This window comes from Mus caroli, unplaced genomic scaffold, assembly GCF_978045245.1.
Source record: "Mus caroli unplaced genomic scaffold, Mus_caroli_1 scaffold_3, whole genome shotgun sequence".
NCBI classification, from domain to species: Eukaryota; Metazoa; Chordata; class Mammalia; order Rodentia; family Muridae; genus Mus; species Mus caroli.
The window spans coordinates 109,406,788-109,434,446 of record NW_028227258.1 but is presented as its reverse complement, the minus strand read 5'-3'; the positions used below and the strand labels follow the sequence as shown (position 1 = coordinate 109,434,446).

The following is a 27,659-nucleotide window of genomic DNA, read 5'->3' as shown; positions in this document are numbered from 1 at the left end:
GAACAAGTATGCATAAAAATGCAAAGGATTGGAATACAGGATGTATTTTTGATGCAAAGAAATATAAAATGACAGAAATATTTATGTTTGTAAAATACATGCAATTAATCCAGGAAACATTAAGAGATCACGATGGAAATTAGAAAATGTTTGAAGTGAGATCGACCAATGACAGGGAGCCCAGCCCCAAAGGTATACATCTGCGCCACAGCTCCTGCATCCCAGATACATCTGCACCACAGCTCCTGCATCAAGGATATGTCTGCACCACAGTTCCCGCATCACAGCTCGCACATCTATGGCTCAGGGATCATCTCAGAGGATGGGGTGGAAAGATTGTAAGAGCCAGAATACCAGGAAGCCCCTGCTATAAATGGCGGCATGAGCAAGACCAGAACAATGGCAATCTTAGTGGACATGCTAGTGTGAAGGCAGGGGGAGTTCCCTACCCTAGACAAAGAGCTACAGGAAACTCGTGAGTTCAGGGAGACCTAGAGTTAGCCCCTCCCCAGGAAGAGCCACCTTAGTGATCATTCAATGCAGTGGCCAGTCTTGAGCCCAGATACACACAAACAACAAAAACCAACTCAGTGGGCTATGTTTTTATAGGTTTGTGCACACAAACACACAACAATAGGAAGCAAAAAGAGGCTACCAGCTTGAGAGTGTGGAGGACGTGGAAGGGGCTTGGGGGAGGGCAGCTGTGAAGGTGGGGTAGGGGAAAAGTGGAGGGGGGGCAAGTAAAATAATTCTATTTTAATTCAAAAACAGTTTTTAAAAATTTAAAAGTAAACGAGACAAAAAGGATAAGGAGGACATAACATATAAAGATGTATGCATACAAGAAAGCATAGATGGAAGTAAAGATTAACATGTTAAATGGTTATGTATATAAATGAAAATATCCCTTTAGGACCATTGGACAAGGTGAAAAAAAAAAAGACCAAGTAAAATACAAAGTAGAAAGAAGGAAAAAATGAAGACAGAGCAAAAGTGAATAAAACAATAAAAGACAACAGAGAAAATAAACATTTAGTAAGTTTCTTCTTTGAAGTGGCAAACTAAAACAGAGGCTACAGACTGTCATCACAAGGTAAAGGGATGCTGGAGGGATGCTGGGCAGAGCATCACAGCCCTAAGTTTGGATGAGCAGAGCCACACCTTGAAACACCTTGAATTTACCAAACAGGACACAAAAAGAAATAAAGCTAGTGAGATGGCTCAGCTGTTAAAAGTACTGGCTGCTCTTCCAGAGGTCCTGAGTTCAATCCCTAGCAACCATATGGCTCACTGCCATCTGTAATGAGATCTGATGCCCTCTTCTGGTGTGTCTGAAGAGAGCTACAGTGTATTCATACTCACACACACACACACACACACACACATTTCTTTTAAAAAGAAAGAAAGCTTTATAGTCTGAATAAGTAGTAGAGGGCAAAACAATATAAATGTATATGCAGGAAACTCAAACCAGAGGAAGCACGGTGAGTCAGAAAGGCATCTGCATGGCTACACTCAACATGCATGAACTCACTCCTTCTCATTGCAGAGCAGCACAAGCTCTGATAATGTACTATAAACCCATGAGATCCATACATAGCACAGAGAGAAAAACCACAATGTTTTACTTAACCTGTAAGGAAAGAGTTATTGAAAACTGTTTGGAATACAGTAAAACTACCTCAATTAGGAAATATTAATATGCTATGATTTTGATTATCAGAAAAAAAAACTCACAATACATAAATACATGATTCATACTAGTATATAATTAAATTACTTTCCTGGTGGCAAAGCTGTAACCTTTGCATAAATATAACATTTTTGAAAAGCTTAGACTGGCTCAGACTTTACTGTTTTTAGATGTAAAAATCCCAAACTCTTTGCCAGAAAATTATATATCCCTTGGAGCAAGCAAATGCTTCATAGGAATACTTTTGCCCCTATCTGGAATTTCTTCCAGTTCAGCTTATGTATATAAGCTTAGTATTATGATGTGTTTTTATGTATTTTTAGTGCAAAATGTTTCATTTTCAATATTTATTAGAATTAATGTTAGCTGGATTGGATAGACTGGCATGTTATTTGTTATTAATGCAACTGTTACATTCTTAGCTAACATGTCAATTTTATATTTGGATCTATATTATAGCACTATTTTCTAAAGTAATTTAAGCAAAACAGTCTTTTCATAATCGTAACTGATAATCATCCTTAAATATAATTATGACCCCAAAATGACCATATATATATATGTCTGGCTATAAAATCTAAACAACATATCTAACTTAAAAGATGGCTTAGGGAGATGGCTTAGTTGCTAAAAGAGTTTGTGAAGCAAGCATGCGGAATTGAATTTGGGTCTCCCATCATCCCTGTAAAAGCCAGGTTGAGTGGCTTGTGTCTGCAGTCTTAGTGCTGGAGGAGTCAGGAGGGCCCCGGCCTTGCTGGCCAGTTGGCTAAGCTGTACTAGTGTGCTCCAAGCTGTGAGAGACTCCGTGAAAATATAAAGTGGAGGGCAAGAGAGGAAGACACCTGGCATGCACCTCTGGCTTTGGAAGGCTTCTACACACAGGCACCACTCCCACACACGAGAAAAATAGCCTACTGCCAGGACTCAGTAGCACTGACTGCACACTCTATTCAAAAGTTCAACGTATATCATAGAGAGAAGATAAAACTCCAGATAGATAAATATTCCCAACCTGGATAATACATACCACGCCTACTGACAGTTTTCAGGAAAAAAAAAAGTCTTACCTTCTGCTTTCAAAATAGGTCGCCAGGTGGTAGTGTTTCTACCTTTCAAAATCAAGTACGTCATCAATATTTGAATTTGAGATGTGCAAACTGGCATGTTACGGGTTCACTTTCTGCAACTTTTTTTTTTTAAATAAAATGTATCAAAAATTTAAGTTTACCAAATGGTAACTTTTAAGAGTAAAGTGCAGTGGTTTGATGGTATATTCAGTACTGTGGTGCCATCACCACTAATCCCAGAATAATTTTATCTTCCCCAAGAGGTACCCATCAGCGGTCAGCTCCCACCACCTTGTCCCTCAGCCCCTGCAAGCTGCCAGTGTATGAGCATCTCCACCCGGGCCCCTCCTGCACACTTCATACTCACAAGTCAAGCTAGATGTAGCATTCTGTGTTGGCTCCTTTCCATCAATACTCACCCACACCATAGCACATATGAGCAGCTCACTCCATTTGTAAATGGGTGAATGGCAGTGTTTGGTGAACTTTCGGGTTCCATCTACTTAGGGCCATTATAGAGGCTGCCTTATCTTCCTATGAAAGTTGTGTGCAGGTGTGGTGCTCTAGTTTTCTTGGCATATTGACTGGCTCAGTCCTATGGCGATCCCACTTAATTTTTTTTAAAAGCCATCAAGTTGTTTTCCACTCTCATGACCATGAATGACATTTCAGTGTCTTCACTTCCACACTAACTCACTTCCCTCTAGACACTGTGAATGTTATCATTAGCCTGGTGTGGGAGAAGTGGCGTCTCACTGAGGCTTCAACTTGCATTTCCCTAAAGACTAAATAACAGCTTGTTAGCCAGTTCCTGGCCTTCTTTTCATGATCCTGTTAGTAGTGATTCTTTCTTTCTTCCTTCCTTTCTTCCTTTCCTTTCCTTTCTTTTCTTCCTTCCTTCCTTCCTTCCTTTCTTTCTTTCTCTTTCTTTCTTTCTTTCTTTCTTTCTTTCTTTCTTTCTTTCTTTCTTTCTTTCTTTCTTTCTTTCTTTCTTTCTTTCTCTCTTTCTGCTTCTTCTTCTTCCTCCTCCTCTTCCTCCCCCTCCCCTCTCCTCCTCCTCCTCTTCTTCTTTCTTCTCCCTCCTTCTTCTCCTCCCCCTGTATCTTCTTTCTTTAGGGAAATGCTTAGGCTGACTGCACATGTAACAACTCAACTCTACTGGAGTTGTATGTTATACACTGAAGACTCACAGTCAGCACCACAGGCCTTCATCAAATGCATGGTCTGCAAAGGGTTTTCTCCTGTCTTCCTTTCTTTCTTCCTCCCTCCCCTCCCAAAACAGGGCTTCTCTGTGCAGCCTTGGCTGTCCTGGACCTTGCTATGTAGAAAAGGCTAGCCTCCAACTCAGAGAACCCTGAGTGCAGGCATTAAAGGTATGTACCACCATGCCTGGCTTGCTTTTCATTTTCTTATTTACATTTTGTTTATCCATTGACAACTTCATAGAATGAAGTCGACTATTTATTACCCTCTCCCAATTCCTTGTAGATCTACCTCCTCACCGACCCAACTTCATATTTTCTGTCTCAAATCCCTTGTGTTGTGCTGAGCTGGCTAGCTAATCTTGGGTATGGGATCTGCCCTTGAGTGTGGTAAAAATACTAGAGGTCACACTGTTAAAAGAAAACTGCCTCTGTCTTCCCCTCAAAGACGAATAGTTCATCAGCTTAAGGCTGAGTGCTAACCTCCCCTCTACACTGTGTTTTCTCTGGCTTAACTTTCACAAGCCTTGCCCTTAAAACACACTTTTAAAAATGTTTGATGAAATCCATCCCCTTTCAATTGGGGGTCATTGAAAAGAAATTCTTAATAAAAAGTGTATGTGTAGGGGGAGGGAGTGAGTGGGCTCTTGTTAAATGTGAGACCACAAAGGTTTATACTATTATACTAGGTTCTTTCTTTATAGTTTTGGCTCTTATATTTCAGTTTTCCATCCACTTTGGTTCATTTTTCAATATAGTCTGAGATGTGGTGGGTTTATAGTCGCTCTAGCCACTTGTGAAATGATCTACTGAAGAGTTCTGGCAGCCTTATTTGCTTTTTAAACATTAACTGTGTCTAGATATACAGGTTTACATCTGAACTCTAAATTCCATTTCAACCACAGTCCTGGTGTGTAGTAGGTAACACTTCTAATTCACTGCCTTATGATAGTGATGCCCACTCAGTAAAGCTCATACCTCCCATTTGGAATTTGATGTTCCTCCTGGGCTTCTGACATAATGCACCTCTCAGCGTTGACAGCAGCAGAAAGCCAAGCCAGCTCAGAATAGCCAGCACATCCCACTGATGCTCTAACACTCATGCAGTGTGTTAACCTCTGCAGTTCATGGTTAGGTCGATGGAACGCATTTCCACTGGGCACTGTCCTCTTAGTCTGGCATTATTAGAATGTAACCCTATAGTGAGATGAACAGAGCCTATGTAGGCCCATTTAGGTGGCAATATATTACACTGAGTACTGCTGCACTGTGTTTGGTTTGAAAATTGAGATGTTTTGGCTATTGACAGTCCACTTCTGAAAGAAAAGAAGAGGCATATGGGATTTTCACAGGGATTCCATGATGTGGCTACTGGGGAGTACTGCCACCTTGAATCTCTAGTTCTGCACACATGACATGTATTCATTCTCATGAATCAAGGCATCTTTAATTAGGTTATATTTATGCAAGTCAATACAATCCAAAAATATAAAGCTTGGCCCTCAGTAGGCCTAAGTGCTGTTCTGATGTTGGCTTTTATAACCCGTGGTTACAGCTTCTCAGCTACTACCGCACCACATCCCAGCGGGATCTGTTTCCTCTGTTGTACTTCCTTTCTATCAGTATTCTTTCCAAAATGCACTTGCAAATAAAAATACTACAAAGACTGCTGCTCCAGAAATAGTTTAATATATATTAAGAAAACCAGATAACAAGAAAAAATATTTATTTCTCTTAGCAAACAAAGTGCTAAGTGCATCAATCTCTTTTTCACAGTAGAAATAAATTATGTACAATGCAAGTTCCTGCCTTGTATTATGCTGTTTTGATAAATACACCATATAAATTCATTGAACAGACCAACCTGGCAGGTTGATACCACAGTGGATAGCATAGTTGCTTTTGCTCTGAGTGCAAGACAGAGTTTTTAGGGTGGGGTTGGAGGAAACAGACTGAGTGCACAATGTATGGCGATTGCCCATCCTGGAACAGGCTGAAGCTGTCTGCACAGGAAGCCTGCTGAAGGGTCTTTCCCTCTCTTCCAACCTTTCAGCTAAGTGTCTATTTAAATACATACAAGCCTGCACCAGGCATGAAAGTAAGCAGGAAGGGACAACAGCCTGAATGTTTCTCTCCCCATCAACCCCATCAACACCTATTTTGGGATCAGAAACATGGGCTAGGTTCAAGAAGCTATCATTAGAGGAAAGCAGCGGGATCTTCCATGAGCGGACGCTCATTACCAATAAAGCTGTGGTTTAGACGTTACACAGAACTAACTTACAAGTCATCCGACTTAATCCCGAAACCTTCCAGCTGACTTTATGCCTCTGTCTGTAATTCCAAATCAAGGGGACCTTTATGCCGCTATGCAGAGGCAGCTAATGGGCAAGAGAACATTGCTCCCTACAGATTCAAGTCAATATTGATTTACCTCCATGTTAGCTGAGAATGAAAGAAATTGACCTACAACCTCATACTAGGAAAACTATTAATTCTCAATCTTCAAAGTAAAGACTCATAGATTAAAAACCCTAACCACCCTTGGTGTTATTGCCAGGCAGCAATTATCTGCAAACGCCATCGACATCATCAAGAGAGCAGTGTCTTCACCTGCTCAGGTGACCTATGAAGGATGCTCTCTGGATCTTTGTATGCGTTGTCTGGATTCATCACGGCTGCATGCACTTCCCCGTAGGCTCTGCAGACGAGCTCTGTAGACTGCTTTATAATCTGCTCCCTATGGATAAGCAAACAAAACCAGAATATAACAGAAGCCCAGTAACCGTAAGCACACACATCTGGATGATATCGTGCTTCAGCCCCATGCTGCCCAGTTCCTACTAGTGGGCAGTGTTTACTGTTTATTAAAGTCTCCGTCATCACATGCACCCTCCTGAGCCAGGGGCTGCATTTTACCCACTGCTTGGCCATCAGGAACAGAACAGTGCCTCACATATAGATGTGCCTGCACTTAGAATGGGCTTACATCTGGTGAAACAAGCTAAAAAAACATGAGAGAAGAAAAATACATTTAATCTCCAAAGAGTAGAGTCAAGTAAATGTTCATCTCTTGAACCAGTTTCTCTTGTGGGGCCTTGTAAGTAAAACCCAAAAGACCAGGCTGTTCTCCAAGGCTTACAAACTCCCCAACACATGAGAACGTTAGAGAGTACTTTATAAATGATCCACACTGTAAGTCACAGAGCAAATAGAAGAACCACGGAGCTAATTTGCCATGAGAAAAGCGAGTGAACTAAGGGTGGGTCATCTTCACGTTTCTACCAACTTCTCATGTCCTTCAAAATGCTCAACACTAAGAAATTGTTTACCCAGTTACAAATGTCAAAATTTCAAAACTCTTAGTACAGATCACTAAGGAAGTACACAGAGAAACCATTCTTATTAAACCATGCTCATGTAAACTGGTTGTATTTGAAACAGTTATTTAAAGCACTGAGCTACCAAATGAATTGCTTGCTTCTAGAATCAGGGAGCTTGTTACTCAGTACTTAGGATTCTCGTTGCCTAACAACCCTCAGCATCACCACAAACCTACTGTTCCTAAAAATAGCTTCTCTCCACATGCAGGTTCTGAGACCACTGAGAGTGAGCTTTCCTAGGGTGCAATCAAATGCACACCAGGAGAAAGACTTCAACAATGAAGGGCTATGCAGACAATACAGTTTGCTTTTACTGGGGCTAGGAGTTGAAGCCAGGGTTTGCCCAGACCCTCGGAAAATTCTCTACCATTGAGCCCCGAGGACCACACGGTTCATGAACTTGCTAAAGACAACACTGTCTTCTACTTGTAGTGTCTCCAACCCAAAGTCATCTCCTATAAGTACTGCTCTTCCCTCTGGCTGCCCTAAGATGCTTCTCTTATGGTAATAAGGTATCTTATGATAGTGATCAAGCTTTTGGTGATCTGAGGACACTGGGGTGCCCTGTGCAACTTCTCTGTCCAGGCTTTCTTACTGTTAAGCATGCTGATCCACATCTCGCATGGCATCTGGAGAAAGTTCTCGCATTAATAAGCCCTGCCTGGTCCCTCAGGAGGGATGGATGTTGTACTTTAGATACTGTACTTTTCAGGTATAAGTGCAGCAGTCTTTGTAACTTCCTTATTCTCTCGGTGTGTTGATGCTTTCCTTTAGTCCACAGACACGTTTCCAATGCTCGCTGTAAATATCTGCTCATGTTACACACATCAGCTGTGGGTCCGTTTCTATTAACGGATCATTTTTCTCTTTTGGGTTCACGTTTTCCTGTACCTAAGTAGTTCTGGGGTGTTCCTACAATTCTGGATGGACTCATGTCTTCATGTACGACAGTCCCAGTCATCCTTCAAAGCAGTGAGTTCTGTTAGGAAGTCAGTGAGCTGAGTTCAAGATTAGCATGGTACTTAGTGTGAGCTCAGGGCTCCAGCAACCCATCTTTAACCTACTTCCTGGGGGCTCCTGAGCACTGTCCAGGCTATAGTTGCTTTTCTGCAGATAAGTTTCCAGAAGTTATTCTATCATGTTTCTTTTCCTTTACTTAATTAAGAACTTGTTTAGTTTTGTTTATACAGGTTATTTGTTTATACAGATAATGAATATAGTTGCTAGACTCCAAGAAAAACACAGCCCACTTCCTTCAAACCAAAATAAAGAAAATAACCCCCACAAAACAAAAACCAATTATTTCACTAAGCCCATGCTTTTACCTTTTTTTTAAAAAGATATATTTATTTATTTTTATGTATGTGAGTACACTTTAGCTTTCTTCAGACACACCAGAAGAGGGCATTGGATCTCATTACAGATGGTTGTGAGCCACCATGTGGTTGCAGGGATTTGAACTCAGGACCTCTGGAAGAGCAGTCAGTGTTCTTAACCAGCTGAGCCATCTCTCCAGCCCCCATGCTTTTACTTTTAATAAATGTAAAAAAAATCTGAACCTAAAACTAAAAGAGCTCTTAAATCATATATACACCCCTGCATGTTCATTTGGAAACACATGCTTCCCTGTTTAAATTCCTCACAGAATCTATTCTACTACTGGCAGAGTCCTAAGTCAGGTTACTATGATGCTCAAGGTGATCACTGCGTCTAGCAGCAAAGAGAGCAACATCTTTCCAATTTATCCAAAGGGAAAAGAAACCTAAGGTTAATTCATCTTTAAAACCATTCATCTTTCTATTTCTCTCCCTATGTTCTATACTTCTTGGTACCGTATAAGTATATCTGCTTAGTAGTTCCCTTCAAGACCAAATGTCCAATCAAACTCTCTGTTGAAAGATAAAACTTGGGACAAACAAGTTCTAGTGGAGCACTGTGCACACAGAGGGACTCCCTGCTAGAGCCCCGCCTTCCTGCCACCTCCCTGCTGCAGCCCCACCTCCCTGCCACCTCCCTGCTGAAGCTCCAACCTCCTTGTCTTCTTCCTACTGTACTCTCTTACACCAGGCAGCTCAGGCTGTGCCCTGTCGCCATGCTGGTATGGATCCATGTGTGCTATGTCCCGAGCTATCCATTAACTGAATTTCAACTTCAGATGAGTTTACCACTGTATCCCCACTCTAAATTAAGGAGACATGTACAATATTTAATAGCTTTAAATCTACAGAAAACCAGATTCAAAGTAAACCACAAGATAGTCATCTACACTGCAAAATATGTAGGACATGGTTCAAATTATCAACGCTGCCTTGACTTGCTTACAATATATAGGGATTTGGTGTCATGTCTATTTGACTTCAATTGTAGTCAGAGCAATTTAAAATCATTAGCAAAGTAAGATTTCATATTAATGAGAGAGGTTGAAGGGAAATATAGGCAAGGAGTAAGTATGGCTAAGGTTAATTCTTTGGGGTAGTAAGGCGGGTAAACTACTAAAGACTATAGTTCTTCAAAGGCAAATATCTCAGTCTTAAAATAATGTATTTTTAAGAAGATTATCTGATATTTAAAGGTGTATGCATTTCCCCTATCCTGGGAGCAGACACTTACTTCACTGTGGCACTGAGAAGGGAATTCAGCTGTGGCATCAGGAGGTGGTCTGGGGCCGAGAGGTAGCGGTCAAACTGAGCCTGAGAGGAGAGCGGACAAGAGATGTAAGGAAGGCTACGGAGCTACAAACACCTGCTCCTGGGGAGCGTTAAAACCTCAGAAGGTCCCCAGCAAAGCTGTCTAAGGATATGTAAGAGCAGTTCTTAAAACATGTTAGTTAACACCCTAAACCGCCAATATTAAACACACATGCACCAGGGTTTAAAAAGGTTGGTAGAATAAAGAGAGAGTGTAAGCTAACATACAACTTTCATTTTATGTGTGCATGTTTCTGTGTTAACATGTTTGTGGAGGCCTGTGTGTGTGTGTGTGTGTGTGTGTGTGTACAGAGGACAGAGGACAACTTTGGGTGCTATTCTCCAGGTACCACTCACCTCTTTTTTTCCCCGCCAAGACAGAGTCTCTAGTAGCCTAGACCTTGCCAAGTGGACCAGGCTGGCCAGTGGACCCCACAGCTCCCTGAGCGAGTCCCTCCTCTTGCCAGCACTTGGGATTACAGGCATGCACCGCCACATCTGGCGTTGTAAGTGGGTGCTAGGGACTGAGCTCGGGCTCGCAGACTTGGGTGGCAAGCACGTTACTGACTGCACCATCCCTGAACCTTATAAATATCTTTCCAAGAAAGTTAGTTAGGTCTTCTTAAGTAAATCCTAAATCTACTCGTTGTCATCACAATTTTTAAACATGAATTTTTCTCTGAAATTCCAGTTTCTAGTACAGTTTTTACTTTACTATATACGATGATTGTTTTTTCTATGTGGAGTTTTTTTTTTTTTTACCATGCTATAATGTACCCTATGCGTTTCACTTAGGGCTCTGCAACAGCAGCACTGCCAGTCCTCCCGTTTCTTCTGCAGAGTTGTTAGCATAAGCCTTTTAGCTACTTTCAGTCCTGGAATATAGCTGTGATGGTTAATGTCAACTGTCTGCTTGGCAGGGCCTTGAGTCCCCTGGGCAGGAGTCTCAGTGAGGACTATGTAAGTTAGGCTGGGCTGTGGGCATGCCTGCTAGGAATCTTACCTGGGTCAACTGTGAGAAGACCCACACTGAATCAGGGCAATGCCATTTCATAGGGTGGGGACGAATATGTATTCGCACTGCTCTCTTCTGACTATGGACTGCATGTGGCCAGCTGTTTCAAAGCCCCATCAAAGTAAGCAGTCCCTTTTAACTGTGAGCTAAAACAAACCCTTTCTTCATTAACTTGATTCTATCAGGAAAAGAAACTGAGAGAGAAATATAGAGGGCGTCTCTGGTATCAGAACTGTTCTCAGGACAGATGGCAACTGCAGCAGGCGAGCCTCCAGGCTCTGGAAGCTGACTTCCTGGGTGAATGGAACTAAGGAGTTATAGCAACTGTGCACCGTGAAACGCAGAATTTCACTAATGAGTGCAGGGCTACATGACTTACAAGTCATGCCCACAACATACACGAACATCTATGGCATATGCCTAGAACAAGCTTACGTCAGAAAAGCATGCTGCCCAAAGTGGTGCTCATCCTAAAAGGAAGGAATAAACTCTTGTGTGTGTGCTCGAGACTGTGCATGTGTGTGTTAGTATACGGATGGGTGCGTGTGTTTGGAAGTGTGCATGAATGTATAGGTGTGTCACTGACTGAATGTATGAGTTTGAATGTGCATTAGTGTATATTGATGTGTATGATTGTTTATTTGTACTTACCTGAGACCATCAGTGTATGTGTAAGTGCAGGAGTGTATGCATGAGTGTGGATATGTTTATCAGTGTGAATGTGCCTGAGTATGTGTATACCTGTGTGAATGTACATGAGTGTATGCATTTGTGAGTTTGTGTATGTGTGTGTTCATGTGTGTAACTGTGTCTGAGTGTGCATGTGAATGTGTGTGTGTGTGCATGGGTAGTGCTAGGGATGGAACACAGAACTGCATGCATGCCAGGCAAGCATCCTACTACTGCTCCAACTGGAGCTGTTCACTTGAAAACCATAACCTGAAGGTTTCATGAATCTCCTGCAGAGGAATAACACACACACTGAAATCCTACTTATCACCTCAGGGAAAAGCACAGGCTTAGAGCAGGAGCCACGGCAGTAACAAAGTCTGTGCTTCACATCTGTCGCCACGCCTGCTTCTCTGCCACAATAGGAACCAAACTCGGAAAATAAAGACATTCTAAACTGTGCTGGTGATGTGACTGAGGCCTGATAGAAGATTCCAGTACACGATAAACCCTGGGAGAACTCATAAAAGGAGCACACACTCAGGAGCTGTGACTGGGCTCCAACTGAACGTCAAGAGAGCAAAGCTGTTACCTAGGACATTCTCACCACACAGTAAGCCATGGACAGCCCTGCCTAAGGAAATCCCACTTGAAATGTCTTGTTACACACTTACCATTGCAGCCTTCAGCGCCACAGCATCTAGGTTGGGCATATTGGCTAAAGAACCCTATAAGAAAGTTATAAAAACGGTTCATTAGAAGATTGCCCAAGTTCAGAAAAATCACATAGTTATTTCCAAAGAAAATCGGCTTCTCGAAACTACAGTAAGAGTAGGGCCGTGATTGAGGAGCAAAGGCGCAAGGCATCAACAACGGAAACACCACCACCCTTGAGATGTACTCGGAGCAAGGAAAGGAAAGTGACAAGCACTTGGAGGCTGCGGCCAGCTGTGGAGGCTGCTACCCTCTAAGCGAGCAGAGAACAGTGAAGAAGTGTTGCACTGTCAATCCATTTCAGAAAAATTCGAGAACAAAAGCTGCTAATTCTTTGCTTAATTTTTAAGGCAGGATGGCTACTTTGTATTAGGATTTCCCATCACCCCAGGGCCTATTAGTATTGGGGTTCTGTTCTGTAAGATTATTTCAGTTCAGAACATTTTTCTTTACTGATATGCTAAGTTAGATGGAGGATAATATTACTTGTCTAGCAATCCATACATTCATTTGGTTGAAAATGAGACTTTAAAAATCCATCAGTATGAACATTGTATATACTTTGTAACACTAGTTTCTCTGTCTCCACATCTTGTGACACTAATTCCTAAATATTCTCATTACATTTCACCAAGAATTATTCTCATTCTCAGGTGTTCTCCTATCCCTGACAGTCACTGTACTTAGCCTGTCTCAGTGCAGGACATGAACACAGAAGACAGCTAATCCGTAGCAGGGCCACGATTAAATCTAGAGTCATCTCCAGAAACCACCCCGGCTGCCCCTTTGCCAGGCCAAGTGGTACGCACCTGATCAGGTCTATGTTGCTGTATAGTGTTGTAGATATAGCTCAAGCCAACTCTAGTTAAAACATAAGAGGCTTGCTCATTGATAAGAGTGTCCAGATGGGCTTCAATCTATGATAAAGCACAGCAGAAGAAGCACTTTAGAAGAGAACTATCAGTAAGAGCAGAGCACACTGGGCCGGCGGGCGGCCATCATGGACCTGACAGGCAGCCTCCGTCTGTCCGAGACAGCTGCTGCTTCCCTTAGTTACAACTAACCAGTTGTAACTGGTTCCAGGGCTGGCCACTAGCTAGGAAATATATGGGTGCCTGTTCTCTCAGCTGTTTCAGAACTCAGACGTCGTCACAACCATGTGATATAAATTACTCAGGGAGAACGAGGGCTCGAAGGCTACCTCCTGAGCCTCCCTCCCTTCCCTGGACAGCCCAATCTCTGAAGAACCTTGGTGAGAATCGGTGCTGCAGCTGAGAAATGAGGCACCTGCAGGAAAGCACCCCAATAAAAGGAAGCTGCTCTTCCCACTTGCCAGCCTCCCCTCCCCCCCTTATACACCACGAAGCATCCCCAATTTTACAATCTGCCAACTACACAGAGCACCGCCAGCTCCCATCTCTGTGCTATGTCAAAGCCTGCCTAGTTCAAGCCACTCCAGCACCAGCCTTCCTCCTACCAAGAAGCCTCCCATGTTCTTCTTTTTCATGTAAATACCCAAGGAAGTATAATTAAGGGTCCTTACTTCCTGGATTTCCTGAAACCTAAGAAAAATAATTCGTTCAAATGTAAGCTTTTAATGAAAGTGCAAAAGAATACAGTGCTGACAGCCAAGTCAGTAGTGAACTGAAAAAGAAAAAGACAGAAAATATCAAAGAAACGAGACAAAGAGGCTCACAGTAAACTGGAGAAGAGACCCATGATATAAAATGAAACAAAGATAGGATCTCCAGAGTGTAAGAGAGTAACACACAGATTGATGACAGATAGACAGACAGACAGACAGGTAGACAGTCAGATAGAGTAAAAAGTTTGAATCTTTGAACTGAAATGGCTCTCAAATGTTTATGATGGGAACAATTGGAAAAAAGAAATACTTAATATGTTCTGGAGAAGTATCTGAACCCAAAGAAAAATCCTTACAGGCATCTAGGTGGACAGACCCTGTTATTCCAAGGGGGCTCAGACTTCCCTGATCTTAGCAGCAGTGCTGGGGAAAGCTAGGTGACAGCGGGAGATGAGTGAGGTGATGGGTGGGATCTGGAGCCTCAACCCAACAACACAAACTAGCTGGAGGATCCCATGAGCCACAGTCTAGCTTTACCCCTGTATGTCTCTAGAAGTATGTGTGCAGAGTCCAGCGTACACATCATATGTGGTGGGGAGCATACAGACTCTGGACAAACTCCATCTAACAGATACGGAACTATGTGCCATGCAGAAAATGAACAGAACTGAAGACAGGCATGTAACTGCTGGTAATGCAAAATAATGAACATTTTAAGAAAATAGATCTGAGACGAGTGGCAGAGATTTGGGGTTGACTTAGAAACAAATATGCAAAACATCTCCTGCCTCAGTGTAGGTCAAGAAGGCCAAAGTGACCATGAGACAGGAGGACAAGGTCGTGAGGAATAGATGACACAGATAAGCATGAGGGGACTGAGGGTGAAGCAGCAGGCAGCAGGAGAGGGCAGTGAACAAGCACACATGCACTCATGCAGATGCTATCCTGAAGCCCATTATTTGTGTGCTAAGCTAAAAGCTATTAAAAACTGGATCCTCTCCAAAACCTTAAGTGTCACACACCAGAATTTAGAGCTGCCAATGTACATTCCAAAGGAAATGAGTGTACAAGTAGGTGAATGGGAGACACTAGTTCACAACTGTGCCTTTGTACAACAAACTCCAACATTATTAACATGTTATTATTATTGATCCTCCTCAAGTATTTTTAAAAGAGTTAGAAATCAGAAAATTTACATATATGAAAGCTACTTCTCAGAAAAACACAAACCAACAAATCAAACTTACTATATTCACTACTAAAGTGTTCGTGCTTTTTATAATAGAACATTCGGGGCCTTTGCTTCAGCCTTGTTCCCTTGAACGCTGCACTACCAGTACCCAAGTGTTAGTCAGGTAACTCACAGATGGCTCTGGCTCAGCCATCATTCAGTCTTTGAGAGACACTAGCTGGCTAATGGGAACAATGACTGTTAAAGAATCCACAGCGTTTGCCTGGTACTGCTTCTGTCCTCTGTACTACCTGCTGTACATAGTGCACTGCTGGAGAAATACAGCCTACCATGCAACATGGCATCTGCATAGCACTGAACATTCAAGTCCATCAGAGAGCTTCCTGGCACCATCCACACTACAATCTCATCACGTTCCTCACATTATGGCATCTCTAAAACTGAAAGCCAAAATTGTGGGTGTGTGTGCTGGCAAGCGCATACAATCATGCATGCATGTGTTTACATCCTTTGGATAGACTACCTTAAGGAATTCATGGAGTTAGGCCATTGACATTTGTCAAAAGCTGGTATGCTGAAAATGCAAAATCACAGAGAATCCACTTTCTAGCAAAATTCACCTGAAACTGAAGCATTTCTAGGCGCCTGTCTGTGAATTCGAACAGAGCCAGGGTTGTCTTCATCATGTACAGTGAGTTGACCATGAACGTGGCCATGTCAGCTGTGCCTAAATTGCTGGCTGACACTGTACACATCTGGAGGAGAGGATCCAGGACACAGGACAAAACCTGCAAATGACAAGGAAATGGATTATTTCCTAATCAGGAGATGGTCCTGGATATAAGAATTAAATGCAAAACTAACTGAGGATAGCCAGCTAACTTATAAACAAGTGCATGAAGGAGAGATTTAATAACAAGACCAGATAGCCTAAAAACAGGCATCAACGGGGATGGAGAGATGGCTCAATGATTAAGAGCACCGACTGCTTTTCCGAAGGTCCAGAGTTCAAATCCCAGCAACCACATGGTGGCTCACAATCATCTGCAATGAGATCTGATGCCCTCTTCTGGTGCATATGAAGACAGCTACAGTGTACTTAGATATAATAATAAATAAATCTTAAAAAAACAAAAAAACAGGCATCGACAAATTACCTTTAAAAATCAAGAACTGATTTAATCTTGAAGAAAAGTCAACACTAAAGGGATTGTCAAAGTGCATGGCCACTCACACCAACGTGTAACAGAGTATGCGAGGGAGGTGACCAGGCACTCAGGGACTTACAAACTACCTGCACAAAGTCAGCCTGCCGAGCATCCAAGGGGATGACTGAAGAATCGTGCGATGCCAGAACATCCCGCAGCAAAGTGAGGGTCTGACTCAGGGCAGAACTGGGTCCGAGGTCAGGTGGTGGGAGCTCAACCTGGACAAAAAGAGCAGTTACCCACTGCCTATGTACTCTTCAGTTGTGTAAAACACAGAGGGCTCGTGAGAAAGTCGCAGATGTAACGTGATGCCACGTCTAATATACTCCAGACTCACAAGTTAGCAACAGCCAGTTCTGAAGGACGCCACTCAGGGTGACAAGGTTTACCCAGGGTTACCATTACCACTTTCTATGTTAAAGCTCAAGATCTTATTAGAAAAGCTGGCATTCCCTTGAATTGTAGAATTATACATGTTACATACTGAAAAATAACCTAGTTTATTTTGGTTTTAGCCCAAGTTCTGAGAATAACTGAATCCACACAGCAGCACAGACCCCAACAGCAGCGTCACTGAGAGTGATTACCCACTCTCAGGGTTCAGTGTCCAGCCTGGGGCTCTTGGCTCCACTCTTCGTTGAGAGGCACTGGAGGATTCCACAGGCTACTCACTTGGAAGAAGAATTCTCAGGAAGTAAGAACCACTAAAAATTTGGAAGATTGGTTTGAAATCCTGGATCTACCACTTATGGTCTATCTCGTCACTTGGGAAAGCCAGGACGGGGGAGCTCGTGCATCGGCTGCTGAACAGAGCCCTGGGTTACCTCAGGAAGGGGAAGCCCGGCCTAACAACACTGCTGCTCGCAAGCACCACCAGGGGGCTGCTGGGGACCGACTTTTTAATTTTGTTTCTTTTTAATATTAAAAGGTCTTATGCAAGTATGAGATTCTGCCTATGAAACTTTAAAAGAATGTCAGAATAGTTGAGATTGTAAATGAAACAAAACTTGACAATTGAAGTCTTTGTTAAGAAACTATACCCTGTGTCAGAAAGACAGAAAGGGGAATGAAAACTTAAGACACACAGAAAACAAAGAGCAATCTAACAAATTCAAGTGTCAGGAAGCCATCCAAATGTAAACGGGTTAAACATGCTCATCAAAAGGCAAAGACTAAGTACGAATTTATTGTTTATCAAACTGTATGCGATCTTCTAACAAGCCAAAGTAAAAGGGCAGGGGAGAGAGATGCTCTGCAAATACTCAAGTGAAAGCCAGCACAGTCACCTCCCAGCAGGCAGGAGGGCAGACGGATCGCTACATAAAGGGCGTTTTATGATAGTAAAAAGATCAGTATGTGATAGGAGCTACAATAGTCACCTCCAAGGAAGCATCTAGCAGCAGAACCCAAATTTGAAGCTGACAAGGAGTAATTATTCCTGCTACAGAACTCTGCTTGACTTACAACACGAGAGCATCCCCATCTCTGGGCTCACTGCTTGCTTATATTACATGGTAGTTTTTCTATCCTCTCACAGTGTCTATGTGTGCGACACAGAAGACAAAGCTGCACCGTTAGAACACGTTAGAGACTATGAAGCTGTTTGGAAATACTTTGTAAGAGCTCCAGGCTTCACTGTGTCGCATCAGCTCTAACACAGGCATACTCGGTAAATTCTGTATTTAAAAATTTTTTTAAAATTAAAATTTTTAGAAAACAAAGTAATGAACTCACCTTGAGATGTTTTCCTCACATTAGAGTGAAGTTATGCTAATCCTGGAAGAGGACTCTGACCTGAGATTTACTAAACTTCCCCAACATGAACTTGAAGAGGAAAACATATCACTAACGTCCAAACATGTGCTCCCATTTGCATGGCCGCAGCCCAGGGAGGCCAGGCCGACCCACCTTGTCCATCAGTTTATTCGCATGGAGACTCAAGCTACTGAAGAAGATTTTTTTGCTTAGCAAGTGCATTTCCTCAATTGTTGTCAGTAGAGTAGCTGCACTATTTCCAACGATGCCACTAAAAGCAAACAAAATTCATTTCAGGGGGAAAACAAGCCAACGAAGTTCATCTCCTGGAGCAGTCTTCGGAGAGATCTCAATCTGTGGCTGGAGATGCACAGTGCCTACGACTGTGTCTTTTCAAGCTTGAAGGCCTGAGTTTGAGCCCCTAGCACCCACATAAGAGCCATATTAGCCTGCAGGTGCCTGCCACCCCAGCACTGGGGCCGCAGGAGCCCTCTGACCAGCCTAAAGGCAAGCTTCAGATTCTCAAGGGAATGAGGCAGACAGTGATGGAGGAAGTCATCTGACATTCTCCCCCGGCCTCCACACACAGGACAGGCACATGTCACATCCAGGCATGAATGCATGTACACCACAGAGATATGGAAGGAGGGGCGGGGAGATACGCATTGAATGACCTGGGCTACAATAATGACTTTACAACAAAAACAAAAATAGACTTAAATAGGTATACGTGTGTGTGTGTTCTAGAAACTAAAACTAATCACTCTAGGTTTATATAAAAATGTCAGGTTTCTTTTGGCTTGAGTAAGGGGGTTAGAAAGGGAAAGAAGCAAGCTAACGCTTGAGCATCCACAGAACGAGTCTGGGATGTGGACGTGCGTTCGTCACGTTAGGGAAGCTGCAGAGCTCAGAGGGGTCAGGATCTAGATATACAGATGAGATGAGTGATGCTGGGTTGGCAAAGGCTTTGTAACTATTCCACATTTCTGGCTTCAGGCATCCTGGGTAAGGTTTAGTCAACCTGTACTATGCTCCCAGTATTTCATAACGGATTGCAGCAAGGCTGTGAGTCAGAACTGACATCTGTGACATGCAAACACTGACATCTGTGACATGCACAACAACACATGCATTTTCGTTACATAGCAAAGTCTGGTTTTAATTTTAAGAAAGACAATTAATAGCTCTTAGTGACTAGATAATTAGATTGTGGAATCCTTAGTTCTTTTCATTAAAACTAGCTTATCCTATCAACAACATAGCTAAAAACTATAGTTACTCAATTCTTTACAGCTGCTTAGAGACCAGTATAGTTAGACTAACCGTGAATATCTGCTATTTTGAAATAATTAATTGCATCAGCATATTTGGTAATTTTCAATTTTCTATTAGGAAGACGATTCTTCGATCCATCCAAAGAGATTTCTCATTTTTGCAAGGAGGAAAGTGTGCTTACATATTTTGCTCACTGATATTCTGAAAGGAATTTTAATTTTAATATTTTTTGCTAAGATACATTGTCTCAAATGTTGAGGTACACTGTGTGAAATTGTGTCTCTGTCCATCCTCACCTACCTAAGGCATTCTCTGATTGGCTTTAAAATTTGATCGCTACTCCTGGGCAGGAGTGGAAGGTGGGACTTCCTGAGAGGGAGAAAGGAATTCTGGGAATGAGGAGGAGGAGAGGAGACATGGGAGGAGACAGACATGATTAAAGGCCTGGAATGTATAGCTAGCCATGTGGGTGGGCGGGGCTAGGTCGTGGGTTAACTTAGATGAGCTAGTTAAAAATCTGCCCAGCTAAGGCCTAAGGCCTTGAAGTCTTTTTTTTTTTTTTTTTTTTTTTTTTGGTTTTTAGAGTCAGGGTTTCTCTGTGTAGCCCTGGCTGTCCTGGAACTCACTCTGTAGACCAGGCTGGCCTTGAACTCAGAAATCCGCCTGCCTCTGCCTCCCGAGTGCTGGGATTAAAGGCGTGCGCCCCACGCCCGGCCTGGCCTTGAAGTCTTAAAAGGTCTTTGTATAGTTTTTTTTAAGGAAAAGTTAGTTAAAGAATAGTTGCCACTATATTAATTTCTAACATTAGTTAATATAAACAATATTAATCCTTTTAATTTACATTCAAATCCTATACAGTTACTTTTCTGGAGAGAAGATTAAGCTATGTCTATTCTATCATGCTTGCAAAACTAAACACTAATGACAAACTAAGGACACTGGTGCCCAAATGACACAGCTCACTCACAATGCTCACAATGTCCTGGTCTGTGGATATGCAGGGGCTCTAGCTGTCATGGATCTCACTTACTGATGCAGAAAGGCTGACTATGTAGGTCTATTTTGTTATGTACATTGTGTGTGTGTGCATGTGTGTGCGTGTGTGTGCGCGAGTGTGTGAGTGGTCATTCATGGAGAAGGCAGGAGAGAAAAAATGATGCCCCTAAGGTATGCTGGCACACTTACTATGCGTGGTCTCACTCAGTGATACACACAGTAGGAACAAGACTGTGTCCTGACTACAGACAGACAGCTCAGGGGACACAAGCACATTCACTGCTTTGTCATTGTTACCTGATGGTGTGGTGGTAAAACTTGAGGAGGTTAGAAATTTTATATAACAACACTGCCCCAGGTTCAGCAAGTATTACTTGTTCAATTCGAACCTATGAAAACATGAAGAAAACCTTAAACATTCCTTAAAAGTACACCTTTTCTTCATTAATGATGGGATATATAGACACATCATAAAAATGCTCAAGAGACAATTTCATTGCTGTAGCAATCACAAAATGCTTTCTAAAGAAATTCTGCATATTAAGTCATAAGATAACCAGTCTAATACAAACTGTTAAAAGCGACTCAGCATGTGTAGCACTCGGCTTACACAAGTAATAACAACTACAGCAGGCCACTTTGAGGTTCAGCACCGCTGTCTCTGCATCATCAAACATGGTCTTTTTAAACCGTAAGGACGCTAACTGTAGACAGGTTTTCCTGGGCAGATGAATGTTTAACACCAACTCAGTAATCCTGCCTCTGCCTTACGGAATCTAGAGACAACAAGACATTCATATTCTTACTCTCTTTAGAAAGAACATGGGAACAGTGGAAGGGTAGAGACAGGCAGAAAGGGACAGAGGGAAGGAGGGAAGACAGGGTGACAAAAGCCCACCGCTAACAGCCCAGAGCTCAAGGGAAAGCAACCCGGAGTCACAGCAGCGACAGCTGAACAGTGGAGAGTGACAAATAGCACACAAGGAAACATCCTTTCTCCCAGAGGCCACAGAAGATACCAGCCATTCAGCAAACCAAGTCTTAGAAAATACACGACGCCTGTTACAAGAGAAAAATAAACTAGGCGACTAAGACTGCCATGGCTGTGGTTAGAATGGAGCTGGTGGTGGAGGACAAGACCCCGGCCAGCAGAGAACAGCCAGGAAGCTCATGGTGCAGCTCTGACATCCAAGTACTCAGTGAATCATGGTCCTTACAAAGGGGTGAAGGAGGCACAGGCCTCCTTCATGTGCTCAAAGGGCACATGAGCTGCAGGCAATCTAACAGCAGCAAAGCCGGGACACAGGGTGGGGAGTGCGTCCTGTTAATGCCAGAGCAAGGGTGGGGGGAGAGAGAGATGAAGGGAGAGAGGAGGGAGGGAGGGAAGGGAGGGAGGGAGGGAGGGGGAGAGAAAGAGATAGAGAGAGAGAGAGAGAGAGAAGAGGAGAAGAGAGGAGAGAGAGAGAGATGAAGGGAGGAAGAGGAAAGGAGGGAGAGAGGGAGGGGAGACGGAGGGAAGGAGAGAGGGAGAGGGAGGAGGGAAGAGATGGTGGAAAAGGCGGGGAGGAAGGGGATGCTGACAAGCTCCCTCCGTGCTGCTGGCATCTGTCTAGGCACACACAAGGCCCAGTCCAAGCCACGTGCCAAGCGGCTCCATTTCCCACACTTCTTTTCTCGGTGTTCCCGTCTGTTTTCACAGAATGTACAATTTATAGAGGTCAGGGACACAGGCACATTAAAGATTTTATTAGAAGAAACAGAACACTTATGAGAAGGGCGGGCTGTAACTCCTGGACTTGAGGAAGGCAGGTCAAATTCTGGTGCCTCTGTTTATTATTCTGCTTTGTAAGTGATGCTGACAAGAGAGCATCCTACATACAATGGAATAAACTTAGACCACACATTTCTAAAAAAAAAAAAAAAGAAATCAAAAACAAAACACAAAAACCCTGGAAATAAACAGTGCTAGCTAGTCTTTACAGAAGCTAGGGTAATTCTGGAAAAGGGCACGTCAAATGAGAAAATCTCCCCACCAGATTAGCTTGTGAACAAACCTCTGGTACGGTTTTTGGTTGATGACTAATGTGGGAAGGCTCAGCTCTCTGTGGGCTGTGACATCTATGAGCAGGTAGTCCTGGAATTTATAACAAGGCAGACTCAGCAAGCCAGAGTGAGCAAGCCAGTAAGCAGCCCCTCCATGGCCTCTGCCTCAACTCCTGCCTCTAGTTTCCAGTTTGAGTTCCTCTCCTGACTTTCCAAAGAGACTGTGATGTAAGTGGGAAGAAGTCTGTGGCAGATGCGAACTCTGGGAACCACGTGCCACCTCTGCCTCACTTGACCCTTGAGACAGGCCCACGTGAGCATACTGCAGCACAGCAGAGTTCAGCACTGGGACAAGGCTGAAATGAGGTCTGGACCTGCTGACTCCAAATCCTGTCCTGGCATGGCAAGTAGTTTAGCAGCAACAGGGACAGGTAAATATGTTCATATTTGGATTAATCATTATATATTAGTATGAAAACAACATCACTCATTGATTTTACTGAGCTCCTAAGAATGAGCCAATACTTTGGGGTCAGATCCCTGACACACAGAGAAACCAGAGCCTTTACCTTTAGAGGCCGACACACACCCTCGGTGATATGCCCAACGACTTCTTGCATATTTTCTTTAACACCTAAAATTAAGTACAACATAATCATGCTTTCCCAAGTTACACCTGACTCTATAAGCTTTAAGAACCACTCAGCAGAAACACCTATGAGGAATTCCATGAATGGCATTTAAAATAAACAGCAACCCTTTGTTAGGCTAGGTGTCTTTAGGACAGTACAAGTTGTAGTTTTTGATCCATGTCTGATGGTGTCGGTGACTGGCATGTGTCTACAAATGTTGACAACTCATGTGAATGATGTTAACATTTTTGTGAGGCCCCCGAATATGACCTGAGAACTGGAGGAGGTCTCATAAGTGCAGCATGTGTCTCTGAGAGCGCCTCACTCTGAGAGCAGAAGGCTGAGAACTGACACTGCAACCCAAGGAAAGGCTGACACTGCTCATACTATTACCAGGCAGGACACACTTTAAAGGTTGGCGGACAGGCGACCACTTTCATTTTCAGAGTGAGGCTTAGAATTTCACCTATTTTATCTTCAAGCTTCTAAACATTGTCTCTCATATAGACTTCTCTGAAGACTTCTTGGAGGAAGCACATTTCTTCTTTCTTTTTTCCTTTGGGGAGGGGGCATGGCCAACTATGTAGCTCTGGCTAGCCTAGAGCTCACTACATGTAGATCAGGCTAGCCTCAAACTCACAGAAATCCACCAGCCTCTTCTTCCTGAGTGCGGGGAGTAAAGGCACGTGCCACTGTGCTCCGTCTGGAAATGCATTCTTTTACACCTGGGTGATAAGGATAGTAACAGAAGAAAAAAGTGCAGACTTTGGCTGGCACGATGGCTCAGGCCCATAATTCCAGCACTCAGAAGGATAAGACAGGAGTGACAGTTTGAGGCCAGTCTGGGATACACAGTTAGTCCATGTAAGACCATGTCTCACACAAACAAAAACTGCAAACTTTGTACCAATCTAAGACATATGCTGCATCAAATCTCAGAACTGAAGAGCTGAGTCTATGACCACAGTAATGTATGTCCACACTATGCCAGCCAGTCAGACAATTCCAGGAATAGTATTTCTCTCTACTTTCTATCAAAATCAAAACACCCTCAACCTACACACTAACCCCCAGGTTCTAAAACAAGTCTCCTGTAATGGCTGTTCTCATAGACTTGACTGGATTTTACAACTGCTCAAGACACAAACACTCTGTTATATCTGCGAGGGCACTTCCAGTGTGGTTTAGGTGAGGCAGGCTTCTCTAGGTGCGGACAGGGCTCAAACTGACTCCAGTGGGGAAAGGAACAGAGTGTCCAGTGCACACAAGCTCATCTCTCTGCTTCTGACTGTGGATGACCATGATGCAGCAACTGCATCATCATCGCTCTACTTCCAGACTGCGGACCACTATGACCAACCACCTCCCACTCCTGCTCCTATGCCTTCTCTGCATGAGCAACACTCAGCCATTCACTGCATCCTTGCCTCTGAGCCTGATGCTGAGGGTCTAAGCCAATGTATGCCTGGCACTCCAGCCACATCTTACCAGAAGGCAGCAGGGCACTGGAAGACAGGCAGACCCTAAACTTGAATGGCCAAGCAGTAGATGAAAGCACAGAAATCTAGTAAGTAAAATGGTCAGGGGGTGGGGTCTCTAAGGATAACAAGATGCTCATGTGGCATCTAAGTGTGAAGTGTTTATCTCTGTGAAGACAGCAAGGGAAACACAGAAGCCATGTGCACTCACCCTGTGCAGTTACATGCTTTAAGAGAGCTTCCAGATGTTCCTTCTCAGAGGCAGTAGCTTGATGGAGCCATGCCAGCATGTCTCCCACATACCTAAAGAAAACCACCTATTAGTAAAGACGCTCCGGGGGAAAGAGCCTAATTCTCTCCTAGTGTCAATCACTATACCTCAGCGGGTCATGGGAGTGCATTTCAATGGGCCTAGGTGTACCTCCTGGCCCTCCTCTTGTAAGAGCATCAATGAACCCACGAACAACAGTGCTTCGTCGGGCCGTTCCAAATTCATCTAAGGTATACCTAGAAGAAACACATGATGTGAGAAATACCTATTTCCCCTAACAGACACTTCAGTCTACCGGTATCTAAGATGAGCAAGACAGGAGAGCTTTATTAGGCACACCCTCCTCGACAAGTACTATCTTGCAACTAAAAGTTGTAAGTCATTTTAACATGTTGAAAATTCAATCAAAAGGTACAAATTTTGCTCCTTCAAAGAAGGAATGCTTTGGACCAAGAGCAAAGGCAGCGCAGCAGTGGCGGCAGTGGTGTCAGTGGTGGAGACAGCTGGCCTGATCCCATAGTGGCTAAGCATGGTGCTCTGAGCACACACCTAGTTCTCAGAGCTCGTTAGAATGCTGCAGCCCAAATACCAAGGCCTTTGATTCATATTAAAAATTAATTCTCCTTCTGTTACTCTCACTTAGCATCCAAAACAGATCCTAAATTGCTGATTGTTGAAAGCTTATTTTGACTCAAATGAGACATATTAGTTGTTCAGTACATTTATTAACTGGCTATGTATGCACAGCAAGTATCTTTTACATTAGAAGTTATTCATCATTGATGAAGATGGGGGAAATTTTCTATGGTGGAGGAACGGAAGTGACAGAGAAGGAAAGCTATGAAGCAGCGTGCAGGGGGATCTGGGTTAAGTGTGTGTGGATGGATGGGATCTGTTCTTGTATCCTAATATACCTGCCATCCTTTATGCCCTTTTTATATTCCATACACAGCAAAAGTTTTTTTTTTTTTTTTTACACTGTAGCTGTCTTCAGACACTCCAGAAGAGGGCGCCAGATCTCGTTACGGATGGTTGTGAGCCACCATGTGGTTGCTGGGATTTGAACTCTGGACCTTCAGAAGAGCAGTCGGGTGCTCTTACCCACTGAGCCATCTCACCAGCCCAAGTTTTAATAACATAAAGTCAGCAGATTCCATACCACCAATTTTTAAATCCCTGAACAGTATTCTACCAGCCTAAATATTAAAAATGAATTCAATAACTAGTGAACAAAATTTACCAAAGTTTCCTCAAGATGTGTAAAAGAATCACTTTCTTAGGCTCCACAGCTTTCTGGATTATTTATAGCTATGAGGAAACCTCCAACAATGTCAGAGCATTTCTGGGGGCTCTTCCTGGTCACATTATTCCCAACTGTGAGGGAAGAGAGTGGAGTGACAGACAGTGGGAGTTAGGAACACGGACCTCTCCTGTGTTGAGATCTCTGCAGATACATTGGGGCAGAGGGAGGGGAAGTGCAGGGGTCAGACAAAGCTTTGCTCTGCTGCACAATGTCTTCCATTTGCTTTCTATATTTTAAGACAAACTAGAGCCAAAACTTCACTTCCATCATACCCTGAAACCACTCAGTGCTCAGAAGGAACATGTGTATCAGGCCTGGGGAACACTGAGATTTAACCTGTACAAGAATGTGAAAGTCTCACTTAACATTAAGGTCAATCCTCTTGCAGGATAAATATAATTTAGGAAAAATCAGCACGAAGCAGAAAGAACCTTCAACCATCTCTAGACATGGAACATCTTTCTTAGAGACAAATGAAAACTAAATAGGACTTTCCCAACAAAGGCCAAAAATTCAAAACGTAGCTTTTATAAGACTGAATGTTCAAAATACATAAATATTCTAACCTTCTGTTCCAAAAGCAAATCAAAAGGAAAGAATACTGCAGAATCTCCTTTTTAGAATGCAACACAAACCCATAAAGCAAAATAAAGCATCAGTTTTGTACAAGTTCTACCTCCTGAGGGAGGTAACGTATACTCTTCAGGAGAAAGGGTTAGCAATATGTTTTAATGGTGGCACACGCCTTTAATCCCAGCACTTGGGAGGCGGAGGCAGGTGGATTTCTGAGTTCGAGGCCAGCCTGGTCTACAGAATGAGTTCGAGGACAGCCAGGGCTACACAGAGAAACCCTGTCTCGGGAAAAAAAAAAGTGTCCATTTATACTCAGCTTTAAAAGCAGTATGTGTGCACAGCTGCTCGGGTTCCATTTCTGCTGCTGTGATAAAAACACTCTGACCTACAGCAAATCTGGAGAGAAACGACTTGATTTTAGCTCACAGTCTGCCACTTCTGAGAAGTCAAGGCAGGAACCTGAAGGAGTTCACACCACACCACACCACACCACAGTTGAGTGGGAAGATGCACCTACTGCTGCCTCATTCGATGCTTTAGCTCAGCAAGCATTCTTCCCTCTTACTCTGCTCACACTCAGTCCATTTGGTGCCACCACATGCAGATGGCCTCCTATGGCTGTTAGCAGTCAGGACAATGCCCCCTCACCCCGGCAGACTCACAGCCAGAGCCAGCATGATGTGGGTAATTCCACTCTGGGGCTCTCTTTCCAGGTGGCCCCAGGTTGTGTTAACAATGGAAAGGTAGTGATTGGTACAGTGGTCATTAACAGAGCACATTAGCATACAGTTGAAACTACTAAGAAACACAAACCAGGCCACATTCTCAAGGACTTCAGCTGACATGTTCTTGTGCATGGTATTTATTCACTTGAAAGGGCTACACACTGCTTAGATGAGGTTCCTACACTGCCACCTG

The 27,659-nt window shown here is 43.2% G+C and overlaps 1 protein-coding gene across 1 annotated transcript in view; it reads right to left on the bottom strand.

Annotated features, from left to right (window-relative positions):
* Positions 1-5,629: 5,629 nt before the first annotated feature.
* Cog6 (component of oligomeric golgi complex 6) overlaps positions 5,630-27,659 on the bottom strand; it is a 34,488-nt gene continuing 12,458 nt past the window's right edge. Inside the window, exons 9-19 of the mRNA XM_021158642.3 lie at positions 24,973-25,101; positions 24,806-24,897; positions 23,054-23,118; positions 20,739-20,830; positions 18,324-18,441; positions 16,502-16,633; positions 15,828-15,995; positions 13,240-13,347; positions 12,391-12,444; positions 9,956-10,035; positions 5,630-6,702 (exon numbers count right to left, since the gene is read on the bottom strand). Coding sequence (XP_021014301.1) covers positions 6,555-6,702; positions 9,956-10,035; positions 12,391-12,444; positions 13,240-13,347; positions 15,828-15,995; positions 16,502-16,633; positions 18,324-18,441; positions 20,739-20,830; positions 23,054-23,118; positions 24,806-24,897; positions 24,973-25,101 — 1,186 coding nt within the window. The 3' untranslated portion in view covers positions 5,630-6,554. The remainder of the gene's footprint in view (positions 6,703-9,955; positions 10,036-12,390; positions 12,445-13,239; positions 13,348-15,827; positions 15,996-16,501; positions 16,634-18,323; positions 18,442-20,738; positions 20,831-23,053; positions 23,119-24,805; positions 24,898-24,972; positions 25,102-27,659) is intronic.